The sequence below is a fragment of the Dipodomys merriami genome, unplaced genomic scaffold, assembly GCF_024711535.1.
Source record: "Dipodomys merriami isolate MVZ:Mamm:240054 unplaced genomic scaffold, mDipMer1.0.p SCAF_4, whole genome shotgun sequence".
Lineage (NCBI taxonomy): Eukaryota > Metazoa > Chordata > Mammalia > Rodentia > Heteromyidae > Dipodomys > Dipodomys merriami.
In genome coordinates, this window is record NW_027205603.1 from 8,592,501 (window position 1) to 8,605,000 (window position 12,500).

The window sequence follows — 12,500 nt, forward strand, 5'->3', positions numbered from 1 at the left end:
ATGCATGCAAGGCAAGCACTCTACCACTGAGCCACCTTCCTAGCCCAAGATAAAGATTTTTTTTAAAGGAACCCCAAAAGTGGTTACTAGTGTTTAAAAAATTTATTTTTGAGCTCACTGAGCTTTAAGTCAAGGTCATACACTGAATTAGATGCTTTAAAGACATCGGATGCAAGAAAATAAGATGTGTTAATGCTGCCTCCTTCTTGTGTGTTTGGCAAGTTCATTACTTTCTTCTGTGCTTCAATGAATGCTCAAAAAGTATGTGTACATGTTCTTTTTGAAGATCATATCTATTTCCCATCTTTGTAAACTTGCTTGTACTGTGGCCATTGAAATTGAGTTGCAATTGATCACCAATTCCAATTGAGATCACTTTTGTTTTATTTTTTCTTCAGTGTGTAGTCTGTGGTGAGCAGCTCCCAAGGAAAGAATTGTATGGACAGTGACACTTTATTTTTTAGATAATATTTTTAATCAAGAGAACAGAGAAAATGATCATTTTTCCAACAAAACCAATAATAAAAGATGTATTATATCTTGTTAGCATTTTATTTAATTGCTATACACATCATTTAATTGAATTTAATCCTTACTTAAAAAATCAGGATTTCTTCATAGTATAAGGGCTTTCATGTGAAAATTTCATAAATATGTATAATATATTTTAGAAAATGTTTTCACTGTATTATATTCCCTTAAGCTTCCTTCTTTCTCCTTCCTCCCCTTAATTTTGGACGAGTTTTCTTTTCTTTCTTTTTTTTTTTTTTTTACAGTATTCATAGCTTTATTGTGAAAATACCATATAGAGGGGTTACAATTACATGGGCAAGATAATGAGTACCTTTCTTATTAAGCATTGTTGCCTCCTCCTTTGTTTCCCCTTCTCATCTCCCTCCCTATCCCCTTAACCCCCCTCCCCACCCTGGAAGAGTTTTCTTTATGCTATTTCCATACATATGTACTTTGATCCCCTTCATAACCTAGTAGCCTCTCCGTTTTTCCTTTCTCTGCACGCAACACCCCACCAACAGTGTCATTTTTATACTTGATTACCACTATTATTATTATTTTTATTATTCTAGACCTAGATTCTACAAATGAATGTAAACATGCAAGTCTTTGAGTTCCAAGTGTGGGTTATTTTTATTTATTACAGTGATATTAGCAATAGTTAAGTTGTACAATCAGCCTAGGTATCCAATAACAAATGAATAGATGAAGAAAATATCCACAGTGGTGGATTGTTCAGTCATAAATCAGAATGACATGATGCTGTGTCCAAGAAAAAGGACAGAGACAGAACTGGAAATCATCCTATCTAGTGTAGACACTTTAGAACCAAGGAGTTCTTCTGGAGTCTTCTCATACTGGCTAAATGGTTTTCCTTTTTTTGAAAATTGAATGCTAGAAGGAGCTACTGGAGACCACTGGAAGAGGTATTTGCTTTATTTTTCCTTGGTTTTCAGTACTTTTTGAATCACAGGGATATTTGGATTGCATGGTAATACTTTCCAGTGTAGGAAGGATAGTAGACTGTGACAGGCTATTTATAGTGAGAAATACACAGAGATAATGTCCTCCCTCAAAGGATTTTTCTGAATATAATGTAACTTTTGATAAGTCTGTGGGTAACATGTACTTTCTTTCATGAAAGTTACAAAGAAAAGCAAACAAACCAAATTCTTATCTTCTTGGGTAATTGGAGAATTTGGAACATATTACTAATAGCTGTTTTCATGGAACAAATGTTCTTCATTATAAAATGATAAGGGAAAGAGATAATCTAAGTTGGATACTTTGATATGATTAAAGCCTTCATCTTATGAAATTATGTGATTTTTTTTCTTCCTACACAATCATATCAGGATAAGAAAGTTAAGAATATTTTTTGAAAGGACTTTAAAGGATCGTGGGATTTCTTTTGAGTCTTTTTTTCTTAGCGGCTCAATTTTGGTGTCATTTTGCCCAAATTACTTTGTACTCTACATAGAGCTAACACATGGCATCCGTATGCACAATTGTTCCCATAACTCATTTTTAAGATGTGGACTTTTTTAGACACTTCAAAAGTTATTTCACCCATTGGTGGAAATGGGCATTTTTCTTGAAATAGGAGATAGAAAGGACAGAACACATGGACACCAGAAGCTACCATTTATTACTGAATTTGAAATGCAGTTCCGGTTAACAATTAACTATGAAATATGAAGGAGATTAATGTGGGTATTAATATTTTTGGACTCTTCATATTTGAGTAACTACTAATAATCCAATATTTAACTTTTCAGATTGTTTTAAATTAAGTGTAAGATTAATGATAATGTGAAATACTAGTTTTCAGTTTTAGGATAGACATTTGTTTTTAATTCTCCAACTTGTTTAGCTCTTTGTTGCTGTTGTTGTTTGTCATAGGGCTTGAGCTCAGGGTCCGGTGTTGACTCTGAGCTATTTTGCTCAAGTCTAGCATTCTACCACTTTTGAGCCACAGTGCTACTTCCATTTTTCTGATTGTTAATTGGAGGTAAGAGTCTCAGAGATTTTGCTGCCTAAGCTGGCTTTGAACTGCAATCCTCAAATCTCAGCCTCCTGAGTAGCTAGGATTACAAATATGAGCCTCCACTGCGTGGCTTGCTCTTATTTTAATATTCCTTCAATTGCAAGTAATTAAAAAACTTTTTTTCCTAATGTGAATGACAAAGTCATGACTAAGATAATTGAAGAAAGAGATGGGTTTGAGTATAAATCTCCTAAGTATTTATAAAAAGAGGGACACATCTCCTTCAGATTTAAGAAAGTAAAAAAGAAAACAAAAAAAGTAGAATAATCCTTTGCACCAGTGTTCCAAACATGTAATCCTAGGTATTCAGGAGGCTGAGATCTGAGGATTGCAGTTCAAAGCCAGCTTAGGCTGCAAAGACTATGAGACTTTTATTTCCAATTAACCACCAAAAAACTAAAAGTAAAGCTGTGGCTCAAGTGGTTAGAGCACTAACTGTGTGCAATAAAACTCAGGGGTAGTACCCATGCCCTAGAACTGGCATACACACACACACACACACACACACACACACACACACACACACACACACACACACACGTAAGATATTAAACTCATATCAAAATCCACTTCTCATCTATTGAGTTTTGATGTGTTTTACACTTTCAATATCTATCTTCTACATTAATTGTAATGAAAATAAATCTCAAAAAATTTAAAGAAGGAATTATGGGGTATGGCTGGGAATGGTTCAGTTATATACCATTTAATCTAGGACTAGATGTTGGATTATTTGATGAGTTCTAGAGGGAATCACAGTTGGATGGGGGGAAGGTTGAGAAGAAGCTGTCTCCATTTTGTGTCATCAGTTCTAATGAGCAAATCATCCTGTTTCATTGGTGAAGATGTTTTTCTTCTTAAGCTTGTCTGGAGAAAGAATAACCAGGCATAATCATAATTATGAGTAGGACTCATAAAAGTTACTAAAGGTGAAGTGCATACATGTGAGCATGCATGTATGTGCATGTGTAGGCAAGTATGCATGTACATATATATGCATGTGTGTGCATTTGTTTGTTTATGTTCAATTACATCTTTTCCCGAAATAGCCTTTTTCTCCCATAGCTTTTTATGAATTCCAGATATCTTAACTGGGGTTTCTTTTTTCTCAGCTTATTTTTAATTTTATTTGTCTATTATTATTCTAAGTTGTCTTCTTCCTCTTCTCTTTTTCCTTTTTCTTCCCTTCCCTCTGCTTCCTTTCCCTGTCTGCCTACTGCTACTCTTTATTCTTCTTCCATTTTTTCTTTTTTTATTACATATTTTATTGCAATGATACTGTACTGAGGGGTTACATAACTAAGGTAATAAGTACATTTCCTCTTGAGCACTGTTACACCCTCCTTTGTTTTTCCCCAGCCATCCCTTCCCTCCCCACCTCACCAACTCCTCCCTTCCCCACCTTGAGAAGTTGTAAAGATCGTTTTTAACATAGTGTCTTGTACATTTTATTGTTACAATGGGTCAGCCTATATCCTTGTTTCAGCATTTTGTTATTTTCCTTCCCCTCCTCAAATTAGAAAAATGTATATGCAAATGCAGGGCACCAGAATCAAATACAGTGACAACAGGGGTTCTACCATGGGGGAAGAACATATGAAAGAAACAAAAAAAATCACATAGTATGTTATAAATACATTAAAAACAACAGCAACAAAGATTAAAAAAGGATTCATCTTAGGGATGCAAAGCTGGTTCAATCTATGCAAATCAATTAATATAATTCATTACATCAACAAGAGCAAGGATAAGAACCTCATGATTATCTCAATAGATGCAGAAAAAGCACTCGACAAGATCCAATAGCCCTTTATGATGAAAGTTCTGGGAAAACTAGGAATCCATGGAACATTCCTCAATATAATAAAGGCTGTGTATGACAGACCTACAGCCAACATTATACTTAATAGCGAAAAGCTAAACCTGTTTCCTCTAAATTCAGGAAGGAGACAAGGTTGTTCACTCTCTCCACTTCTCTTCAATTTAGTATTAGAATGCCTAGCTAGAGCAGTAAGTCAAGATGCAAACATAAAGGGGATCCAAATAGAAAAGATGAAGTAAAACTCTCCTTTTTCGCAGATGACATGATCTTGTAGTTAAAGAACCCCATGAGCTCCACTCCCAAGTTACTGATCCGAAACTATGGCACAGTAACAGGGAATAAAATTAGCCCTCTTTTTTCTTTTGATCAGGATCTGGGCTTGAACTCAGGGCTAGCCTTAAGCTCTTGTCTGATTTTTCCCCTGCTCTTATTTGGAACTTACTAATTACATAAAATTTATTGAATATAATGATTTAGTTTGAAACAGATACTATATCTTGAATACATTAATTAATTAAAATTGTAGATAAAATTTGGTCTTTTACATTAATCAAACTACTTTAAATGAATCAAGAAAATTATTTCCAAATGTAATTGTGGAGATGGGAGGGAAGGGAAAAACAAAGGAAGAGGCAACAATGCTTGATAAGAAATAGACTCATTTACCTTGCCCATGTGATTGAACCCCTTTGTACAGTATTTTCACAATAAAAAACTTATTTTAAAAAACGGAATAAAAGAAAAGAAAATTATTTCCTTTAACAATTATTAGGTGGAGATTTGATAGTTTGTGTTAATTAGAGGTTCATAGCAGGTATTTTTCTATTTTTCTGTGATCAATAGCTAAATATAGCTATTGGGCACTTAGACTGTGATCAATCTAACTGATAAACTTAGCTGTTCAGTTTCATATATTTAAATAGCTACATTATTTTTATGCCTTTTCCATTACATTCATTACATTGAGTGTTCCTCTTTTTTTTCCTCTTCCCCTATCTCCCCGTCCCCCACCCCACCAGAGATTCTAAGTTTGTAACAATACCTAAAGCATTACACATTTCATACATGAATCACATTCAATCTCTCACTACTTAGCTCTCTTTTTCTCTCTAGCTCCCCCACTCTCTAGCTCTTTTGCTTGCTTTACAGACACTAAATACTGACATTCATTATATACAAATTATAGTATTAGATTCTATAGAATTTACAAAATGCCTCACAATTTTTAGATTATTATGATTTAGTATACTATCATTAGTATCTTACCTGACAGTGACAGAGGCCGTATACCTCATGAATGCTTATCTGAAATCATGGTTGTGCAAATATTTATTCAATAACTTCATCTTTAATGATTCTAAATTTGAAATACTAAGGAGGGTTTCTTGGTCTCTAGTAATAAATTTAAGTCTCTATAATGCAAAGTCTGCTAAATGTGTAAATTAAGTGTAAAGTTCTAAGCTCTTATATTAGATGTGAATCCCTTTGGCATTTATGCTTAGTGTACTATTATAATAACTTCACACTGGCAAGGTGTTGAGTGACAGCTTGACAGCTTGAAATTCTGGTGGGGTATGCACATCTCTAGTACAACTATATGCTTCACTTTGCATATTTACAAGCTGAGAACCTGATGAAACTTACAGAAGGGATCTAAAATTTAATCGCAGTCAGAAAACATGAATCTTCTTTTACTATGGTGCTTAGTTAAACATTTCTATTCAAATTTGCAATTCTAGTTTACCTGTCAAGGCCTGAATTTAGGTAAGAAAGTAACAAAATATGAAATAAAATAGGTGATGTAAAGTAACTTTTTGGATCAAATGATGGTAATTGTGTATACATTATTAAAAAAAAAAACCTATATACCAAATTGGAGCATTGATGATGTCTTTAAACTGAAACTTTGTTGTTGTTGTTGTTGTTGGTCATGGGACTTGAACTATGTACCTTGGTGCTGTCCCTAAGCTCTTTAGCTCAAGTTGAGCGCTCTACCACTTAAGCCACAGCACCACTTCCAGTTTTCTGGTGGTTATTTGGAGATAAGAGTCTCACGGATTTTCCTGCCTGGGCTGTCTTTGAACTGCGATCTTCAGATCACAGCCTGCTGAGTAGCTAGGATTACAGGTGTGAGCCACCAGCACTGGGCTATTCTTTATATTTTTTCCTTATGTCCTTGGGATTCTCTACATGAAAATAAAAAGTAAGAACAGGTTAGGTGTATTTGAGTTTTGTTTTGTTGAGGTTTTGTTGCCATTGAAGGAATTAATTTTTACTTCGGGTAGAACCAACAACTTAGTACATGTTGGGTAACTATTGGTAGAATACATGAGTGCTGAATTTCATGTTGGGCTACTGCTGACAGCACCAGAAATAATCCTCTTTTTATAGTCTTTTCATTATATGGTTAAGCCATGAAATGTTTAGATTATACCATCATTAAGGATAAGTGGGAAGTAAAATGACAGACTTCCTAGCCTCCCAAGAATATTTTCTTACTTGGCTTAAATTATAGATGAATACTATCTTATGAATCCCTAAGTTATTTGATACTAATCAATAATATTGATTATAAATGTTCTTTTTCTGAGAAAACAAAGTTTTCAGGAACACCTTTTCTTGCTTTTATTTTTAATGTAGCAAAGTAGTATATATTGCCAATATATTTAGCTTTACCTAACTTTGAAATGTTGAACCATAACACAGACATCCTAGGTTTGTGAAAGGCTGGAGAGAAGGATCTTAGGAAATGTCATTGGAATCAGAGTGGTACTGTCCACAACTAAGTGGACAAATACCTGTCCCCAACTGTCTGGCTTATATAGACACTATTTTGGCATGTGTTAACAATGATGCTTTTCATTACTGCCTTGACCCATATGTAAGAAAGAAATATGAAGACAAAGGAAATATTAGCATTTTCTGTATTGGGTACTTGGAGGATGGAAGAACTAAGAGCATTAATGTACCTGCAAAGTTGTGATTCATATTTTACATGACAGAAAATGTAAAAGAGATGTAGAGAGAGAAATTGAATGTTTTCATCATTCAAAACCTTCTTCCAATAGGTGCAGTTTTGGTATCATTTGTCTGAGCATGCATATCTCTCTGTTTTCACAAGAACATCACTAGATGGCAATTTGCAAAAGCAAGGGGAAGTCATAGGAGTCTCTGAATCTGACTGGAGTCAAGCAAAAATTGATCTCTGTATAGAAGGTGGAGAATCTCTGCCGTTTCAGGTAAACATGTAAAATATTAATACGACTTAGCAAAAGATACCTCTCTGTATAATATAATATATAATATATATTGATATAAATATATAACATATAATATATAGAGAGATATCTTCTGCTACATAATATGTATAGGTAGATGGTAATCTTTTCATACAATAAATAACATCTAAATCATTTATTCATTATTAATAATTAGGGATGAGCAGAGAGGCTATTTTGACTTGGGTATGAAAAGTAGGAAAATAATGAAGATAAGCATTAAGTAAGATGACAGACAGAAGAATCATTTTAATGATTTTTTTCCCAAGAGAAGTTATTTTTTCTGCAAGAGACCATAATATACTATGATGAATGAAAAAAATCTGAGTTTGATCATATTTACATTTTAATCCTATTGTATCATATTCTTCTATTCATTAGCATGAGGAATTTTTAATTCATCTTTGTTGTGACTGTCTTGGTAAATAAGAGAAGAAAACAATAGATTATTAAATGATTGTTCCAATTATTACTCTGTCATAAGCTGTGTGATCTACAGTTATGATAAAATAGCAGTATTTAAGGGAAGTCTGAGTATTGAAGAGATTACAGTTACAGATGGTTGTATAGATGAGCTCTGGATCCTGAGTTCAAGGTCAAGTGTTTGATTATAAGGAGCCTAATCCTGTGCTTTTCTCTCTTCTGTCCATGTGGACTGACTGTTGGGGCTTAAAGTTCTTGGTGAACAGCACATCTGATCTTGTCCTCATTTCTGAATTGAGATAAATGTATAAATAAACAGAGAAAGAATGTTAGAGATTTAGATGCCTTTGTGATCTATAGTTATATATTCAAAATAATATTTGGCCTCATTATAAATAGCTTTTCCCAGATAGCAGCTGACTCTGTTGGAGAAATATAGGTCTCTCGCTATATGGCAATCTTTTGTTTCATTATAGAGAAAGGATAGAATGCACATCTACCTGTAAGATCCCAGTAGGAAACTTGGAATGGAAAAAGGGGATGAGTTGAGAATGCCTAGCACATTCTTCAAATATAACCAGTTGAATGCTATTCTTACTATTGGGAAGAGTAAGGGATAAGTAACAACACTCTCACTTCAGCTCTATAAAGAAGTAGGAGGAGATGCGTGTTGTTGGCTCATGCCTGTAATCCTAGCTACTCTGGAGGCTGAGATCTTAGGATCATGGTTCAAAGCCAGCCCTGGCAGGAAAGTGCATGGGACTCTTATCTCCAATAAACCACTCAGAAAACCAGAAGTGGCACTGTAGTTCAACTGGTAGAGTGCTCACCTTGAGCTGAAGAGCTGAGGGACAGCACCCAGGCCCAGAGTTCAAGCCCCATGACCACCAAATAAATAAATAAATAAATAAATAAAAAGAAATAGTAGGAATAGAAAATTAATTCCTATGAGTTTTCTCTCCTGCATCTCCCTGCAGGTATCATGCAATAAACACTACTACTTTTCCATTAACATTCTCAACTCTGAACTACCTAAAGACTTTAGATAAGGAATTGTGCACTTTTGTTAACATTCTTACAGGAATCCAAAAGCGAAATAGATACACAGAACATGCATGTGTTTGCATGTAGATATATACACAGAGATAATATAAAAATTCTGTTAATACATAAATGCAGATATTTAACTATTTCCAGCCAATAGTAAATACATAAATGAGTATATATTTACACACATATTAACATTTTGTTTAGTTATAATGTTAATGTTTGCTTGCTTATAAAGATGCAGCTTCACAGGCTGGGAATTGGCTTAGTGGTACAGTGCTTGCGTCTCATGCATGAGGCCTTGGGTTCGATTCCTTAGCATCACATAAGTAAAAAAAAGCCAAAAATGGTGCTATGGCTCAAGTGGTAGAGCACTAGCCTTGAGCTGAAGAGCTGAGTGACAGCGCCCAGGCCCAGAGCTCAGGCCCCACAACTGACAAAAAAAAAAAAAAAAAAAAAAGGTGACCTTAAGCATGATCTGGCTATCAGTTCATTGTAACTAAGCTCTAAATATATTTATATACATTAATCCAGTACAATCTAAATACTGGAACAAAGAAAGACAGCTGACTATGTGGCCACCTGTATTTCCATTTGGCCATGAAATTCAGTCAGTGTTGTCCATTTAATGTTGATTGGAGACCATTACAGAGTACAAATTGCTTTTAGTTTCTTTGAAAATCTTACTAGTTAGTAAGATGTCATCATTCCTGCTGGCAAAGGATTAGCTATGGTTTATTCAATAAGAAGATTAACAACATTGCAATATTTTTTCATCATCAGGGTGTTATTGAAGAATTTAAGTCAAATAATTAATGTTATTATCCATTCTGTTTGAACTTCCTCTGCTCATGTCAAACTTGTGTGCTCAGCTTTTCTCATAACTGTATTCTTTTAATTTTGTGATTTTTTTTCTCCTTTTGTCCTCAGTGTTAGTACCTATAATTGATTTTCTGAATGCTACCCATTGATTCCAAATTGGTCTATTTTCTGCCAGTTTCCACTTACATATAATTGTATCTGAATTCATGTTAAAATGGTTCATTTGTGAAATTTTCCACAATGGTATACTATTCATGCTTTATCAGCATCAATGATAAATATCAATAACAATTTTCTGACACTATTTGAAAATTCAGTGGAGAAGATTTACAATACAAAAGTCAAAGTTGGTCTAGTTTCTGTAAAGTTGCTGTATCTTCAGTCTTGTTTATCTAGGGCTTTGTTATAGCTTGTTTTGCAGGTAGCTCTGGTAAGCAACATCTGGTAGGGATCAGTTATGTCTTTATAAATTATGGGGATGTATCAAGCCTAATTAGTATGATCAACAATAGCTCAAGTTACATTTGTTTTTTTTCTAGAGATGTAACTTTCAGCCAATTACTTCTATTCTCTAAATTTCTTTCACTTTAAAATGAAGATTAAAACAGGTGAATGCATCCTGCAACAGTAAGTGCTAAATAAAAGCTGGCAATTGCTCTTATTCTTGATATTCATATCATTCTTCAAAAGCACTATTTCATTTTTTTCTTTTTACCATATTTCTATTTTCTTCTGTATTAACATGTATTCTTATTTGTGTTGTTGCTTTACAAGATATGTAAATTTGCCAGGAGAGTATATTTCTGGGAAAGCTCTTAGGCAGATTAGAAATCAGCCACTTAATTGTAAACAAGATGAGTCTTAATTTGTCAAAGCAAGAAAATAATTTGCTGTGGATATTTTATGCAACGTTATTGAATAAAACAAAATAAGAAAGATCTTGAAAAGTAGTTTTTCTTAGGGCAATATATTTACATTTAATATAAAAATTAAATGAGATATTATAAAATGAAGTTTTGACTCTGTCCATATGAAATACTTCTTGTAAACAAGCTTTCTCATAGTAGCTATTGATACTCAGTGATTAATGGAGCTACCAGGACTCAATAGTTTGAAAAAGGAACTGTCTGTGGTTATGATTCAAAATATTAGCTTAGTTCAAACAAACAATTAAAAGAAGAATAGCCAAGATCATGTTGGGATTACGTGATGTTAATTATTTAGAACTATCTATTTGTAAGAAAAAAATATAAGCATCTTCCATTTAAGATTTGGATGATTTTAATTAATGGTAGAATTATCCTCTTACATTATATAGTCTTAAATTTTATTATGGAAATAAGCAAGCAGAAGTAGAGATGGTCTAATACCATTTTAATTTTTTTGAAAACAGTGAATAAGTTATTTAAAATCATTTCGATATGAATAAAAGAGCCTTGCATTTCCCCTTAGGCAAAATGAAGCAACCACATCTTAAGAGTTTTTAATTTTACTTGTTTTAAATTGTTGCTGTAAAGATGATGTACAGCGGGGTTATAGTTACTTAAATCAGGTAAACAGTACATTTCTTTTTGAAGTGTCGCCCCTTCTCTTGATTTCTCCCAGTTTTTTCCTTGTATAGTTCATTTTCAGCCTAGTGTCTAGTGACTACCATTGCTGCATTTGTTCACCCAAGTTCAACCTAAGTAGTATCACAGTTGAATTTTTTTCTTGAAACTTACTTTTTAACTCAAAAATGCATGATTAAGATCTTTCCATATTAGCACATAAACAAAAGTTTCAATAGGTATGTGTGCATCACCATTTATTTATATGTTTCTAGTCATTTGCTGTCAAAACCATTGTAAACATTGCAGTCCATGTCTCCCTGTGTGCAGCAACATGTGTCTTATGTAAATACAATCTATTTCTGTGCTACTCCTTACTCTCTCCAAAACAAATAAACTTACAAACAAGGCAAAAGGTACAGAAAACAAAACAGCAACAAAGGGAAAAAAATCCTCTTGGTTCCGTTTCTTGTAGTTCATTTTGATAAATGCCATTTTATATGATCCTATGCACATGGCTATTGAGCCTTTGTGATTCTCCTCTAAGATTATCCTCCTTTGGTCTCACTGTGTGAATGTCTAGAGACCTGTATAATTTATCATGTCCAGATATATATATATATTTTTTGCTTTTAATATCCAGTGTGTTTACTTGTAGATTTATAGGCACATTCTAGTTCCAACAAATGAGAGAAAACATTCAGCCTATGTTTCTTTGGGTCTGGCTTACTTAATATGATTTTTTTCAAGTCTTTCCATTTCCTTGTGAATGGTACAATATCATTCTTTTTGATGGAAGAATAGAATTTCATTGTGTATGAAGTTCTCAATAAGGTTTTGTCTTATAGTTCTACTTCATCTCCTTCCAAAGGCATAGAGAGTACCTCTAAAATATCTTTAGCTTTTCTTTGAGAATACCACATATTCTAGTCAATAAATGCTTATCTAATGAATCTGAAGAATTAAGCAATTCTTTGACTTATACTCAGGGTGTCCTACAG

The 12,500-nt window shown here is 33.6% G+C and overlaps 1 protein-coding gene across 1 annotated transcript in view; it reads left to right on the forward strand.

Moving 5' to 3' along the window:
• Positions 1-12,500, forward strand: part of Malrd1 (MAM and LDL receptor class A domain containing 1) — a 470,497-nt gene that overhangs the window by 78,441 nt on the left and 379,556 nt on the right. The window contains exon 13 of the mRNA XM_069991735.1: positions 7,451-7,621. Within this exon, the coding sequence (XP_069847836.1) occupies positions 7,451-7,621 (171 nt within the window). The remainder of the gene's footprint in view (positions 1-7,450; positions 7,622-12,500) is intronic.